The 15,326-nt window shown below is 51.1% G+C and overlaps 1 protein-coding gene across 3 annotated transcripts in view; it reads left to right on the top strand.

Annotated features, from left to right (window-relative positions):
* The first annotated feature begins 4,100 nt into the window (after window positions 1-4,100).
* Slc5a10 (solute carrier family 5 member 10) overlaps window positions 4,101-15,326 on the top strand; it is a 47,769-nt gene continuing 36,543 nt past the window's right edge. For all 3 annotated transcript variants that reach the window (XM_035447985.1, XM_035447986.1, XM_027427234.2), the window contains exons 1-5: window positions 4,101-4,214; window positions 8,093-8,164; window positions 8,535-8,639; window positions 8,986-9,045; window positions 9,476-9,580. In XM_035447985.1, coding sequence (XP_035303876.1) covers window positions 4,101-4,214; window positions 8,093-8,164; window positions 8,535-8,639; window positions 8,986-9,045; window positions 9,476-9,580 — 456 coding nt within the window. The remainder of the gene's footprint in view (window positions 4,215-8,092; window positions 8,165-8,534; window positions 8,640-8,985; window positions 9,046-9,475; window positions 9,581-15,326) is intronic.

The raw sequence follows: 15,326 nt of genomic DNA, 5'->3' as shown, positions 1-15,326 counted from the left end.
GGTCTTGCACTGGTAACTCTGTGTGACTGTCCCCTGTAGGTACAGAGGGCTGTTGATAGCAGGGTAGCAGGGACAAACAATACATCCATAGATGAAACACACCCTGGCCTTGCACTTAGCTTACCAGCTGTCAGAGCATATGGGACTCATTAGTGCGGGGCTTCCAGCTCTTTCCTGCTCATCCACACAGTGTTCTAGTCAGCCCTGTGCCACAGTCCCAGGCCCAGGGAAAATCCTTCAGAGGTCTCCTCACAAAAGCTGTAGCTCCTGAGAAAGCCTGGTTAAAGTGGCCAAAGCCACCCAACCCATCTCTGAGAAGAACCAGAAGGAACCTCTCACTCTGATCTCAATTCTCTAACGGAGGGGCTCCTCCTTATCATCCCCGAAAGTGACCTATGGCGCTCAGTGTTCAGTTCATCGTGCACTCCTCCTCCCACAGGAATAAGCCTCCGAAGTGAGTTCTAGAAGCCACTCCTGGCCTGACACAGTCTTTGACCTTGCTATGCTTTTCAGCATCGGGCTTGCTGGGTCAGTGGTTACACATTTGTCTTGCTCTGGTCCCACCCTCCACACTGATGACCGACTTATTCAGAAAGTGGGTCTCATGAGTCCAGGGACTTTCTCTTTGGATGGATGCTCTATGGTTTGAAGGTGTCCCCAAATCTCACTTACTGGAAATGGCAACTACAGTCATGTGGAGACTGGGAGGTGATTGGGCTCTAAGTGCCTGATCATTGGGTTGTAGCTCCAGTGGGTCTGTTTTCAAGGCTGTCTGTCATCTCCTGCATACATGCTTCTCTGCCCTGCTTCTGGACTTTAGGATCCCCACCAAAAAAAAAGTGCCATTCCAGATGTGTCTCTGACCAGTTTCCAGAACAGTAGGCTGCATGAATCTTTAGTCTTTATAAACTACCCAGTCTGTGGTATTCGGTTATAGTAACAGAAAATAGACTGAGAAACAGATAGCTTCCTTCTTTTCTTTTCTTTTTTTGGTTTTGGAGACAGGATTTCTCTGTGTAGCCTTGGTTGTCCTGGAACTCACTCTTTGAACTTAGAGATCTGCCTGCCTCTGCTTCCCGAGTGCTGGGATTAAAGGTGTGTGCCACTGCTGCCGCCAACACCACCACCACCACCTGGCTGTAAGAGCAAGGTAAACTGAAGAGGATGGGGAGAGGATGGAGTTACTCCATCCTCAGAAAAGGCCACCTTGAGAAATTCCATGCATGGCACAAGGCTGATTCAGCTCCAGCCAAGGAACCATAAACAGTTCCAAGGAGCACCCAAACTGTGCCCACCTGAGAGAAAGTGACCCCATCTGGGTGGTCAGGCAATGACTAATTTTGGTAAATAACATCTTCTCACCAAACTATCCTTGTGGGGAACTGTTAGTAACAATTTTGAAATTCCCCTAGCCCTCATGTCAATGAATCCAAAGGTCACCTACTCTTAGCCAATCCTGAACAGCCAAGGCACATACCACCTGGCTTGTGTTTTTTTCTTGCAATTGAGGCCAGGCACCCTTTTCCTGCAAGATGCTGTACCAGTTTGCTGGACAGGGTCCTTGCCAGGGCTTGTAACTTAACATTAAGCCTTATGCATTTATATCAGTGAGTCAGCTCCTTGGTGGTCTTTTTTGGGGGGTTTCAAGAACTTGGCATAACATATGGCATAACAGCATAACACTGGCCATATATGGCTTCTTGACAAGGTGGGGAGTCCTAATCTCTCTTCGGCTGAGTTGACCAGAAGGGTTATGTCCTGTGTCATGTATGTAAATGAGAGTATGGCTGGGCACAGGGGAGGGATGTCATTTCTCCCATGTTCCCATCCTTTAGGGCAGAACTGGAAAATCGGTTTTCTTTTTGTAGGACCTTGGATTGGAAGGTGGCAACATAATCTGTCAGTACATTACTTCCTGTTGTGCAGAGGCCTCAATGACTGTTGGTTCAGACACTCAACTTGATGAAACAGGCTCAATGTCTCAGTCACTGTTCTATTGCTATGAAGAGACACCATGGCCAAGGCAACTCTTCTACAAGAAAGCATTTAATGGGGGGGGGGCTGGAGAGATGGCTCAGAGGTTAAGAGTACTGACTGCTCTTCCAGAGGTCCTGAGTTCAATTCCCAGCAACCACATGGTGGCTCACAACCATTCCTTATGAGATCTGGTGCCCTCTTCTGGTGTGCAGATATACATGGAAGCAGAAAGTTGTATACATAATAAATAAATTAAAAAAAAAGAAAGCATTTAATCCGGGGCTTGCACACAGTTTCAGAGGGCCAGTCCATTGCTATCATGGCAGGGAGCATGGTGGTCAGTGTAGCACTGGAGCAGTAGCTGAGAACTACATCCTGATCCACAAACAGGGGGACAGAGACTGGGCCTGGCATGGGCTTTCGAAACCTCAAAGTCTGGGGCTGGAGAGATGGCTCAGCGGTTAAGAGCACTGACTGCTCTTCCAGAGGACCTGGGTTCAATTCCCAGCACCCACATGACAGCTCATTGACTGTCTAATTCCAGTTCCAGGGGACCCAACACCAATGTACATAAAATAAAAATAAACTTAAAAAAAAGAAAGAAACCTTAAAGCCCACCCTCCTCAGTGATACACTTCCTCCAACAAGGCCGTACCTCCTAATCCTTTCAAATAGTGCTATCCCCTAGTGACACACCATTCAGATATATGAGCTTATAGGGGATATTCTTTTTTGTTTGTCTTTTGAGACAGACAGGGTTTTTTTGTGTGTGTGTATGTAGCCCTGGCTGTCCTGGAACTTACTCTGTAGATCAGGCTGGCCTTGAACTCACAGAGATCTGCCTGATTGCTGGGATTAAAGGCATGTGCCAACACCACCCAACATAGGAACCATTCTTATCCAAACCACCAACTCAATAAATCTAGATGTCACCCAGTGGATCTTTCGTACAAGTGAGTATTTGGTTCACAGACATTGCACACATTTATGTGCACTGAGACCAGCTTGCAGGCAAGTGTAGTGGGGACAGAGCCATTTAAGCCTGCTGAAGCCTGTGCTCAATAGAGACTCACTTTCCTGTTTTGGTCTTGTTCCATACAGAAGAGTTAACCTTTAGTCTCTGCTCAGGGTTGCCAAGTAGCAGACTATGTGGAATTGTAGTGTGTTCCTGGTGGCGGCCACCTACTCATTAACACTTCTGGAAGGGTACAGTTAAACTCTAAACACTTCACAGAGCACAGGGCACGAGCCAAGCTATTGAGCGGAGCATGAGGTGACTGTGACCTGCTGAACACTGATGCCACTGATGTCACTGATGAATGGGTGGCAGGTCTTGGAGTCACAGTGAAACTAGAGTCACCACTGCCACCATACTGAGGTCCAGGTCTAAGTTTGCCCCTTGAATGATGGGGACAGATGACTTAGCCTTCGGCTCTGTGTCCTTGGCTAGACTGAGATGTCACCTACACTGCATGGTGGCCTTGATCATGATGTGGGAGCAACCACAGAATGGGAAAGGGTCCTTGGTATTTGACAGGTATTGGCCCAGGCCGGAGTGGTAGGTAAATGGATGGCTGTGTGGAAGGGTCAGGCCTGTCTTACTTGCTAGAAAAGCAGGAGAAATAATGGCAACAGGATTTAGGGCCTGAGATAGGGGCAGTCCTGGCATTGTCAGGAGCCACTGGGGACATACCTGTCCCTCAGGGAGATGTCCCTAGGGGCAAGGCAGCCATCCCACTGCTCCATACTTCTTATATAAATTAAATCTAGGTGAAGCCAAACTGGGGCACTGGCATTCCATTCCCTCTCTCCTGCAACGCACTCAGAGTTGAAGAAGTTCCTTTCCCCCTGCCCTCACTTCTCGCAGATCACCCCGGTTTCTACCCTCTGGGGTTCACCTGCCTCTGGGGTACACGAGGGCTGTATCTGCACCCTGAGGCAGCCCCTGTGGGGCACACGAGGGCTGTATCTGCACTCTGAGACAGTCCCTCTGCACGCAGCTCCATCATGGGCTGGAGATGCCACTTTCTCTGTTGGTTTAATGATCAATTAATTCTGCCCAGAAAGGCCTGAGTGACCCCACTTGTCCTCAGTCCCTGGACTCAGAGTGGTATTGCTGCAGGATGGCAGCTGACAACTCTACCGGAGACCTCCATGCTCCAGGAACCCAGCTGAGTGTCACTGACATCATTGTCATCGCTGTATATTTTGCCTTGAATGTGGCCGTGGGCATATGGGTAAGAGCCTGCAGTGACCCACTGGGGCCAGCACATCCCTGGGTGTCTGCAGACATCTTATTTGGTGGCCTGCTGCCTCAGTGCCAGAATTGTGGCGATTCCCTAGCTGTGCCCAAAGTCTTGGTGCAGAATCTGGAGTTGGGAGGGTGTCTGGGACCTGGAAGCTCCTGATAGCACTGCCCTGCTCGGTAACTCCTGAGTTCCATTTCCCTCCTTTGATATGTCAGGCAGACGATTCCACCCAGCAGCAGGGCCACTGACATTGCTGTGTAGTTTTCAGGCTCTTTCCAGTGTCCCAGTCCCCGGGGAAGGCCAGGCTTGTGTGCGGATAAGAAGCCAAAGCAATGGGTTTTAGACTTACCGAGGGGTCCAAGAGTGGAAGTGGGCCCTCCTTGGTGTCATCTCAGTGCCAGCCTTCAAAGCACACCTAAATGGGAGGGAGTGCAACAGGCCAGCTCTGTCCCACCTCACAATACCATGTTTAGGTCAATTCCTTGCCTCAGCCTTGGAGCCCTGAGGCGCTCCATAGGAGAGTCATTATCCTTGCTTTCCTTCCATAACTCCTGGCCCAAGACAGGAGCCTGGGGAACAGGAGACTGGTCATGTCCACTCAGGATTATAGGGTGGTGACAGTGCCTACTTCTCAGGGTGAGAACTACCAGTGAGGCCTGGGAAGGATGCAGCCCCATTGCCACCATTGGATCTACAGTAGTGGTAGTGCCAGTAGGACTGTATGGTTAGTGATGATGGACATAGTGTTGGTGGTGGCAATGGTAGCGATAGCAATGGTGAGGTTTTAAAGGTGGTGATGGTGTTGCTGATAATGGCAGTAATGGTGATGATAACAATGGTGGTGATGGTGATGGTGATGGTGGTGATGGTGGTGATGGTGGTGATGGTGATGATGGTGGTGATGGTGATGATGGTGGTGATGGTGGTGATGGTGGTGGTGATGGTGGTGGTGGTGGTGGTGGTGATGGTGGTGATGGTGGTGATGGTGGTGGTGGTGGTGGTGGTGGTGTGGTGGTGTTGGTGGTGTTGGTGGTGGTGGTGGTGGTGGTGGTGGTGGTGATGGTGGTGATGGTGATGGTGGCTGTCTTAATTGGAGTTTCTATTGCTTTGGCAAAACACTATGACCAAAAGCAACTTGGGAGGAAAGGGTTTATTTCATTGTTTAGCCCTGACGTCATAACCTAGTACTGAGGAAGTCAAGGCAGGGACTCCAGCAGGACAGGCACCTGGAGGCAGGAGCTGATGCAGAGGCCGTGGAGGAGAGCTGCTTACTGGCTTGCCGCCCGTGGCTTACTCAGCCTGCTTTCTGATAGAGCCCAGGACCACCAGCCCAGTAAGGGCTCCTCCCACAATGGGCTGCCCTCCCATATCAGCCGCTAATTAAGAAAACGCCCCGCAGGCTTGCACATAGGCCAGTCTTATGGAGGTATTTTGTCAGTTAAAATTCCCTCTTCCCAGTATGTCTAGTCGACAAAAACCCACCAGTGCCATGGTGGTGGTGGTGGTGGTGGTGGTAGTGGCAGCACTAATACAATTAATTATGTCAAATACCAAATGACAATGGCCATCAGCAGAGCTGGGCTCTGCTCATTTTTTTTTTTTTTTTTTTTTTTTTTTTTTTTTTTTTTTTTTTTTACTTCTCGGATCCTGCATTGGTTTGGTTTTCATTTTCATTTTATTTTATATGTAAGGGTGTTTTGCCTGTATGTGTGTCTGCACCATGTGTGTGCCTGGTCGGTGCCCATGGAGGCCAGAAGATGGTGTTAGATCCTCTGGAACTGGGGTTACAGATGCTTGTGACCAACTGTGTGGTATTGCTCTTCTGGGAAAACAGTCAGTGCTCTTCACCACTGAGCCGCCCCATGGTGTGTGTGTGTGTGTGTGTGTGTGTGTGTGTGTGTGTGTGTGTGTACTTGCACAAGTGTGTGTTTTACAAGGTGATATTTTAACAACCCTGCACTGAGCATATCGTTGGTGCCAGTTTTCCAACTGCATGCTCTAACTCTGTCACATTTTGCTAATTGGCATAATATCTCCAACTTTCTTATCAGTATTATACCTTCTGTGGAGATCTGTAACCTTTGGTATTACCAAGGTAACCATTTGGGCACGCCACATCCATATATGACAGGGAGCTTATACTCTGACTGCTCCAATGCCTGGATGTTCCTGGTGTCTCTCCTCCCCTCAGGCCTCCCTATTTCCTGAGACAAGGTGCTGAAATGAGGCTAATTAGTAACTTGCCGTGGCCTGTAAGTGTTCTAGTAAACAGACAAGTTGCTGGTCTCTCCTCCAAATCAAAAGCTAGAAATGATTAAGCTGTGCCTGGAAGACTATAGATCCTAGGAAAGACTGCTGGAGGAGGGAGCTGGTGTGACTCCAGTGAGCTGAAGAACAGCAAGGAAAACAGCCTCTCTGGCCAAATCAAGCCATCCAGAACAGCCTTTCAGCCCACCCTGTGCAGACGACCTTAGCACCTTCAGCCCCAGCGACTACCCTGAGCAGCTCTCTAACAACGGTGCACAGGGCTCTGTGAAGCCAGCCCCTCCTTCAAGCTCACCAGGTCCTGGCACTGCAATGGGCTCTCTGCCTACCACCCAAGCAGAAAGGAATCCACAACTGGTGCCCACAGTTTCTGTGCTTAGGCTCCTGTGCTGGGGATTGTAGAGGCTCAGAGGTCTAGGTGAAGGAGCCAAGCAGTGGTTGCAATGAACAGACTCCCTACCAGCCTCTTTGATTTGGTTCTTGAAGCCCAGGCTTTGGCTAAAGTGCACACATCTTGCTGCTGTTCTCCTGAGAGTCACACTTGTGGTCTCTGTGCTTTCTAAATGTTCCAAGCATTTGCACGGAGCCGTGCACTGAGCATCACTTGGAATGAGTAAAAATGACAGGCTGTGGAGATAGCTTGATATGTGAAGTATGTGCTGTGTAAGCATGAGGTCCTGGGTTCAAAACCCCAGAGCCCATTTAAGCACATATCTGGAAGACAGGGCTTCTGTGGCAAGGAGATGGGAGGCAAGTAGGAGAAGCCCAGCAGTTCGTGGACCAGCTAGCTGGTGTATGTAATGCTAAACAGCAAGAGACCCTGTCTGAAACAGAGTGGAAGATGAGGATGGACACCAGAGGTTGTCCTCCGACCTCTGCACACGCACTATGGCACATGGATCACAGACATACATGCAGGCAAAACACCCATACACATAAAAATAGAAATCCTAAAAAATGGAATCAGTCACACTACAGTTTTGCTTCCCCAGTGTGAAAGTAGCTGCTCCCCTGACCCTCCAAGACAGCAGGATGGATGAGGCACTGCTGCCTGCCCAAATAGGCACATTTCAATCGCAATAATACAGTCTCTCCCCCACCAGAAACCTAAAATAACTCGAGGTCCCCACTCCATTGTTTTTCTGCCCTGTCTCTATTGTCTGCCTTACAAGGACAGTCACTTTGGAGTTGACAACTTGCTTAGAGAGTTTGTTGTCTTTTTAGCCTGTCTGTAAAAACAATTCCACTTGCTTGACCAATAGTCATTCTGTCTTAGGAAAGGAATTTGACAGCCCAAATATGACAAAGAAAATAAACGGGGAGCTTGGGAATTGTGTCTCTTTTTCTGGCTGAATAATATTCCATTGTATGGATATACCTCATTTTGTGTATTCATCAATTGTTGGACTTTGCATTGTTTCCATTTGGGACTATTTGGATAATGCTGCCGAGAACATTCTGTGAGCCTGTGTGTGGGTATGTTCTCACTTCTTTGCGGGTCGCATGGCATCACTCAGACAATGGAGGAGCTGCAAGGTGTTTGGCTGCAGGCAGTAGAATCCTGCATTTGTTGCAGTTTCTTCCCTTTGTTGCTCTTGCAGACTGCCTGCAGAGCCAGCAGGAACACAGTGAGTGGCTACTTCCTGGCAGGCCGGGACATGGCTTGGTGGCCGGTGAGTTCACCTATCCTTTGTTCACAGGGCTGCTTTCAATGAGCATCTGAATTCCTGAGATCACTTCCTGTGCCTCATTCAAGGTCCCTGTTTAAGACCAGCTCAATAGGATAGGCCTGGGCTGGAGGAGACTCCAGTTGGTTGTGTAGGGACAAACTGCTCGAAGTTCTGTAAATGGCTTCGGAGTCTGAAAACTGTCTATTTCTTAGCCTATGGGTACCCCAACTTGTACCCCTAAGCTTGGGCTTTTTGTATGTGAAAAGGGTGTGCCCTACCCCCCCCTTAGGCCTGCCAGGTGGGAGGAGGTATTTCTGGGTTAGGTGGGGCTGATGTCATGGGCTCGCAATGATCGCTTTTCTTCCCTCTACAGATTGGAGCCTCACTCTTTGCAAGCAGTGAAGGCTCTGGCCTCTTCGTAGGACTGGCAGGCTCAGGTGCTGCTGGAGGCGTGGCTGTGGCAGGTTTCGAGTGGAATGTGAGCCTCAGAAGATGGATACAACCCGTGGGAGGGCCAGGGCAGAGGGCATAGCCACACTAACTGGCCCCTGGATATGGTGGTTTCCAGCAATGTGGATCAGCGAGGGTCTGCCAGGCTGGGGGGGCACAGCATTCCAAGGCACACTAGTCTGTAGACACAGACATGCTGGGTGGTCCCACTGTCCAGAAAGGCCCATAGGAGGGAGAAGTGCCCAGCTCTTACAGCAAAGCAGGAGGGGCTGGGGTGGCCCCAGCACCTCTAGCCTCTGTCACATTTGGCTATGTGCCAGGGCAGGACTTTTGGAAGCTGTGCCCACAGCCCTCTCCTATCTCTGTCCCCACAGGCCACATATGTGCTTTTGGCACTGGCATGGGTGTTTGTACCCATCTACATATCTTCAGAGGTGAGTCTTTTCCTGGGGCCATGGCAGAGGCTGGACCCTCACCAAGCTAGCAGGGGCAGGCAGAACTTCTGGGGCCTCATGTCACAGGGCTAGGTTTGACTAACATTTCTGTCAAACCATTAAGGCTGATCCCTTTGGCCCTTACTGTCACATGCAACTGGTCCACCATGGCCAACACAATGCCTCTTGGGGCTGTTGCTCCAGGCATCCCCTTGGTGGTACACATGTCTGCATTCTGAGGCTGTCCTGTCCCCAGCCTCAGCCCTGCATTTGCCGAGAGTCTTGGCAATCCCTTTTCCCGAAGCTTCTGTGCCTGTAGGTGCAGGGCTTGGCCTTGTGCAGGAGAGCCTCGGGATGGAGCTGGCCCTCCCCTGATAGTCACCTCACCCCCTTTGAGAACACTTAGCCCTCATATCCTCTGCCTCCCCAGATTGTCACCTTGCCTGAATACATCCAGAAGCGCTTTGGCGGCCAGCGCATACGCATGTACCTGTCTGTCCTGTCCCTGTTGCTGTCCGTCTTCACCAAGATATCGGTGAGCTGCCCCGAACCCGCTTCTGCCTGGAAACTTCCAGTATCTAAGGAAGCACCGTGCATGGGAGGGGCCTTAGAGACTAGCTAATCTGGCACCAGTAGTTACACCAGCTAGGGAGATCGAGGGCCAGGGAGAGGCAGCGACCTGGGCAGAATTTCACAAGTCTGGGACAGCTAGGGGAGGGTGGGGGGTGAGATATGGGCTATTCAAAGTGAGGCAGGAGCCGGGTGGTGGTGGCACACACCTTTAATCTCAGTATCTGGGAGGCAGAGGCAGGCAGATCTGAGTTCAAGGCTAGACTGTTCTACAGAGTGAGTTCCAGGTCAGAGCTGTTATACAAACACTGTCTCAGGGAGGGAGTGGGGAGATAGGGCTTACCACTAGAGGGAGCCAAAGGCCTCGTGGTGCTTGACAGCTCCATGCTCTAAGTCTTACTGGGTCTCCTTTCTTTTAGGACCTGGCCCTGGAAATATTTAAAGCAGGAAGCCTGCTTCCAGTGCCTGCCTGGTGCAAGCACCTGGTTTTACAGATAGGAAACCTGAGGTTGTGGGGAAGGTCAGTGGTTTTGTGGCAGGCCTATTACAGTTCCTCAGGATTGCCTTGCTTCTGTAGGCTGCAGGCTCCTGAGAGGAGCTTGAACATGAGTCAGTGATCTCTTCAAGTCAGTGACTGAGGGAGCTTGCCCAGCACCGACTTCTGCCTCCTATAGAGGCAGCATAGACAGCTCTCAGGACCTGGAGAGGCAGATGCTATTTCCCATGGCATCAGCGACATCATACTACAGTCTTGTCCAGATGTTCCCAGAGAATCATAATGGATTTTCTCTCTCTGGGGATTCCAATCTGGAGGGACTTGCCTTGAGTTTCACTGTCCCTCTCCTACTCTTCCTCTGACCCCCACCCCTTTCTCCCAAAATCCACCTCCTAGAGGGCCTGGTCCTGGCCTGCCCAGGGCTGTGTGTGAGTGAGTGAGTTAGTGAGTGTGTGTGTGTGAGTGTAAGTGTGTGAGAGTGTGTGTGTGAGAGTGTGAGAGTGTGTGAGAGAGTGTTGTGTGAGTGTGCATGAGTGTGTGTGTATGAGAGAGTGTGTGTATGAGTGTGTGTAAGTGTGAGTGTGTGTAAGTGAGTGTGTGTGTGTGAGAGTGTAAGAGTGTGTGAGTGGTGTGTGTGTGAGAGTGTGTGAGTGGTGTGTGTGAGTGTGCATGAGTATGTGTGTGTGTGAGAGAGAGAGAGAGAGGGAGAGAGAGAGAGAGAGAGAGAGAGAGAGAGAGAGAGAGAGAGAGGTGTGTGTGTGTGTGTGTGTGTGTGTGTGTGTGTGTGTGTGTGTGTTGTATGTGTACACAAGACAGGCAACCCTGGGGCTCCAGTGAGAGAGATGGGATTGGGCCTGATTGGGAAAGGGGTGTGATAGTCAGGGGGCTGCCAAGGGAGAGGAAATGGGGGCCATCACTAAGGACGCCTTTGGGGTAGGAGCCGGTGAGGCTAAGCTAGGCTGGCCATGAGAAGTGGTGGGACACAGGCATACTGGCAGGCATATTCTAACATTCACAACAACAGCCAAGTGCCACATCTGGCTCTGGGACAGACAGATTGCTCTGAAGGGACAGGAGGCTGCAGCCTTAGGTGAGGGAGAGGTCAATGAGTCCAGAATTAGTGGGTTATCAAGCAGGGGTGCCAGGGCCAGTTTTGCAGGCCCTCTCAGCTGAGCTGGGGGAGAAGGAAGAAGGAAGTGAACCAAATCAGGGTGCTTCCTCCCCCACCTAAGACCTCACACTGGGGACTCCAAGTGGGCTACTGGGCAGGACTTCAGAGGGCAGAGAGAAGCAGTGTACATAGGAGGGAGCTTTAGAGACAAGCTCATCTAGCAGTGATGAGTGCTTCACCAAGGTTATGGTGACTAGGCCAAGGTCAGCTAAGATTCAGGTCTGTCAGAACCACAACAGCCAGGATGTGGCTTCAGACTCTGCCTTGTGGGTGACTCTGAGGGACTGGCTGTAAACGGGGAGCAGTCACACCAAGGCCTTGCCTCAGCACCAGGCCGGCTGCCTGCTGAGGCTGGGGGGACGCGGGAGGAGGCACTAATTGCTGTGCTTGGTTTGGGAGAGGCTAGGCCCGCCCTGGGTCTTGGCTTCAGAGTGGAGCTATTTGAAGTGCGTGGGCCACAGTAGGCCCAGACACAGAGCCCAGCAACGCCCTGCCTGTCTGTACAGCTTGTCCAGGCAGAGGTCACAGGGCCCTCCTGCTGCTATTGTTCAGAGAGGAGCATCAGCATGCAGATCTACCATGGCAGGTGTGGAAAATCACAACCAGTGCTCAGAGCCAAGAGTCCGAGTGCAGTTCCATCCCTGTGGGGCTCTGGGAGACAAGGAAGTGAGCATGACACCACATGCCCCTCAATAAAGGCTAACCATGGCCCACAGGGTGATCCATCATACACTCATGCTACCTCACTGACTTTACCTCTCCCCTAGAGTTGCACACTGCACACCAGCCATGTTGGCTTCCAAGCACTTCCACAAACACCAGGGCCTCAGGGTCTCGGCACTTGCTCCGGTCCTCCACCAAATGCTCTTCCCTGGGCATGCATGTTACACCTTTACCTCTCTGGACTCAGGTCTCTCCTCTTTCACTCCTGTCCCTTCAGGTCTAACCCCCCTTATTTTCTCTCCCTCTTTCTTCATACCCTTTTCTGGGATTATGAATAATTGACTTAGAAAGTTATAGCTGAGTGCAGAGACTCATCCCTAGAATCCCAGCATCTGAGAGGCTGAGGCATGAGGACTGCTATGAATTCAAGACCAGCTGGGTTACAGAGTGAGACTCTGTCTCAATAAATCAAACAGAGAGAGTATATTCTCATCAGGTGGTGGTTTCACATGCATTTAATCTCAGCACTCAGGAGGTAGAGGTAAGGCAGATCTCTGAGTTTGAGGCCAGCCGAGTCTACAGAGGGAGTTCCAGGATAGCAGGGCTACACCAAGAAACCCTGTCTCAAACAAACCAAAATAAAAAAAGAAAAGAGTATATTCTCCATCCCATTTTCTCTCTTCAGTGATATGCTATTGTGTGTCCATTCTGCCCTTAGGATGAAATGAGATAGCAGCCAGGAGTTGGTTCTTTAAAAGAAAAAAAATCCTATGGGGTCTAGAGAGTAAATTACTTCAGCCTGGGACATTGCAGTCTCTGTCCTGACCCAGCTCTGCCAACTATGGACAACAGTGCCATGGGATGGGATAGGTTTGGCCTGCAGGCTGCAAAGCCATTCCCTGATCTAGGGAAACATCCACTTACCAGGTGCCCACCATGTGCTAGGGTGTGGATGAACAGGCCAGCCCCAAAAGCACTTTCCAGACAGCCCCAGCACAGAGACAGAGCACCAGAATCCTAGTGAGGAAACAATCATAAAAGTGGCAATAGAAACAGGAGAGCCAGTGGCAGCGGTGGTGGCACATGCTGTTAATCCCAGCACTTGGGAGGCAGAGGCAGGCAGAACTATGTGAGTTCGAGGCCACCCTGGTCTACATAGTGAGTTCCAGGACTGCTGGGTCTACACAGAGAAACTCTGTCTTGAAAAAACAAAAATAAAATAGACAGAAAAAGAATCAGGGAGCCAGTCAGCAGGGCCTGGAAGCCTAGCCCTTGCCCAGCAGTGATGGACATCCTCTCATTCTCCCTGTACAGGCAAGCACAGCCCCTGCAGGGCTGGCCAGAGGCAGGAAGGGAAAATGGGCATTTGGAAAGAGTCCTCAGTGGCAGGGATAGTGAGAGGCAGACTGTGGCAAAGACATGCAGGTCCACTCTGAGCCACCTTATCCTTAGCTGTGACAGCCCCCACAAAATGGGCGGAGCCCTATAGGGAACAGAGGCGATCACTGGAGGGGTCACAGAAATACTGTGCTATTCCACAGAGGAACGAACACAAGAGAGAAAGGGGGAAGGATGGCAAGCAGAGGGCATAGACCCCCAGCCTCCTTCAGCTCCTATGACACAGCATGAAGGGCCAATTTCCATCAGGCGGAGATGGAGTGAGAATCCTTTGGAAACACTAGTGCTTCAGCTTAGAGCTGAGAGCCCTGTGCCACTGCCCCTTGCAGGTGTCTCCCTCCCCTTTCTCACCCTCCTATCCATCGACTTCAGGGTGAGTTGTGAGGCAGACTGGGGCTGAGCTCAATGCCAAGCTCCTTGGGGAACCCCAGAGGCTTGAAGGCCCAGGGTCCCACAGCAGGAAAAGATGGCTTCATCTGCTTCCTGGGACCATGGGACATTAAGCAAGGCAACCACTGTCCCGTGTTGACAAACATCTGTTAGGGGCTGTGAGCGTCACAGGAGCTGAGGAAGAAATACGTGACACTCAGGATGGTGCCTGGCACACAAACATGTTTCCATTATCAAGGCAGGCAAGATGGTAAGGGCTTTCTGGGACCACAGGGCCCAGGGAACTACAAGAGTAGGCAAGGAGCTCTTGTAGAGAGCTTGGCAGGGTGTGGCAATGTTGCTGGGGAAGGGTAGGCAAGGAACCCCTGTGGAGAAGTTGATAGGGTGTGGCAGTGTTTCTGGGGAAGAGGAGAAGAGGAGGCCTGTGAGCCCACTGCAGCAGCAGCAGCAGCCCCAGCAGAGGCCTGGCTTGCCTCAGGCCTGAGAGTGGTCCTTCCTTTGAGATGAGGATGCCCAGTGCTGTCCTTTTGGCTGTGTCTCTGGGTTTTGCCATGATAGACAAGTTCCTACAATCTCTTGGCCTCCGTCTCCCAATGTGTGTCTTTGGTGCATTAGGTTATACTCTTCAGCTTCCAGCAGATCAGGAAGACAGGAAGTCCCAGGGAAGGTCCCCACCTTCTGGACCTTCAATGCTAAGCTAGTGGGTGTCTTTATCTATACCACTCTGCTCCCACTACACACACACACACACCCAAAGCCAGGGGCCCAAATAAAAGCGTAGGTGGTCACCCGAAAGAGTTTCCAGACGGGTGGACCTCTCAAATGCAGGAAGGAGCCAGCAGGGAGAGGTGTGAGGGGGATGGGCATAAGAAAAAGAAGCTATGGTGCTGGTGCTGGGTGTGTAGAGTGTTACATGGCAGGGGAGAGATAGAGATAGAGATAGAGGCATGGATGGGGAGAGGAGCATGTGGGAAAAGGCTTTGGGAGAGACATAGGGGAAGTGTTGAGGGGAGAGGTGTTAAGGAACTGGATTCCCCTCCCACACCCTGTACCACCCTGGGGCCTAGATCCTGAAGACTAGGACCAGGCTGGCTGCTCAAAGGCTCTGGGATCCACATCTCCTGAGCCTCAGGAAGGCTGGGCTTTGTGCCAACTTGATCCATACAACCAGGGCTAGGGTGACCCATGGCTTGCACCTTCTCGGGGACCTATTGGTCCCAAAGGTTGTACTTGAGCTGTCTCCTATGGCTCATTCAACACGGAATGGCAGGTTTGGAAACAATGGGGCCATTCTCTCAGGCTTGGTCCTAAAGCCTGGGCTCTACTTGCTTAGGCCCCACAGTTGGTGGAAGGGCCTCCCCTAGGCTTCGGGTATAGCCAAGCTCTGGGAGCAGCCTTTGGCATGCCTATCATCAGGTGAAGTCCCCTGAAGGGCAACAGATCTGCCTGTCTTCTGCACTGTTTCCAGCTATTTCCTAGGCCTGTTAGTTTGAGTCTCTGGAGGCGTTCCTCTTGGATGCCTCCTTGTCATGGTCCCTAATGGAACTGAGGGGACAAGTCTCTTTTATATCCCCTGGGTAAGGGCCAAATTCA

The sequence above is a fragment of the Cricetulus griseus genome, chromosome 7 (assembly GCF_003668045.3).
Source record: "Cricetulus griseus strain 17A/GY chromosome 7, alternate assembly CriGri-PICRH-1.0, whole genome shotgun sequence".
In the NCBI taxonomy this organism is placed as follows: domain Eukaryota; kingdom Metazoa; phylum Chordata; class Mammalia; order Rodentia; family Cricetidae; genus Cricetulus; species Cricetulus griseus.
The sequence above is the reverse complement of the archived record's forward strand: the minus strand, read 5'-3'. Positions and strand labels throughout refer to the sequence as shown.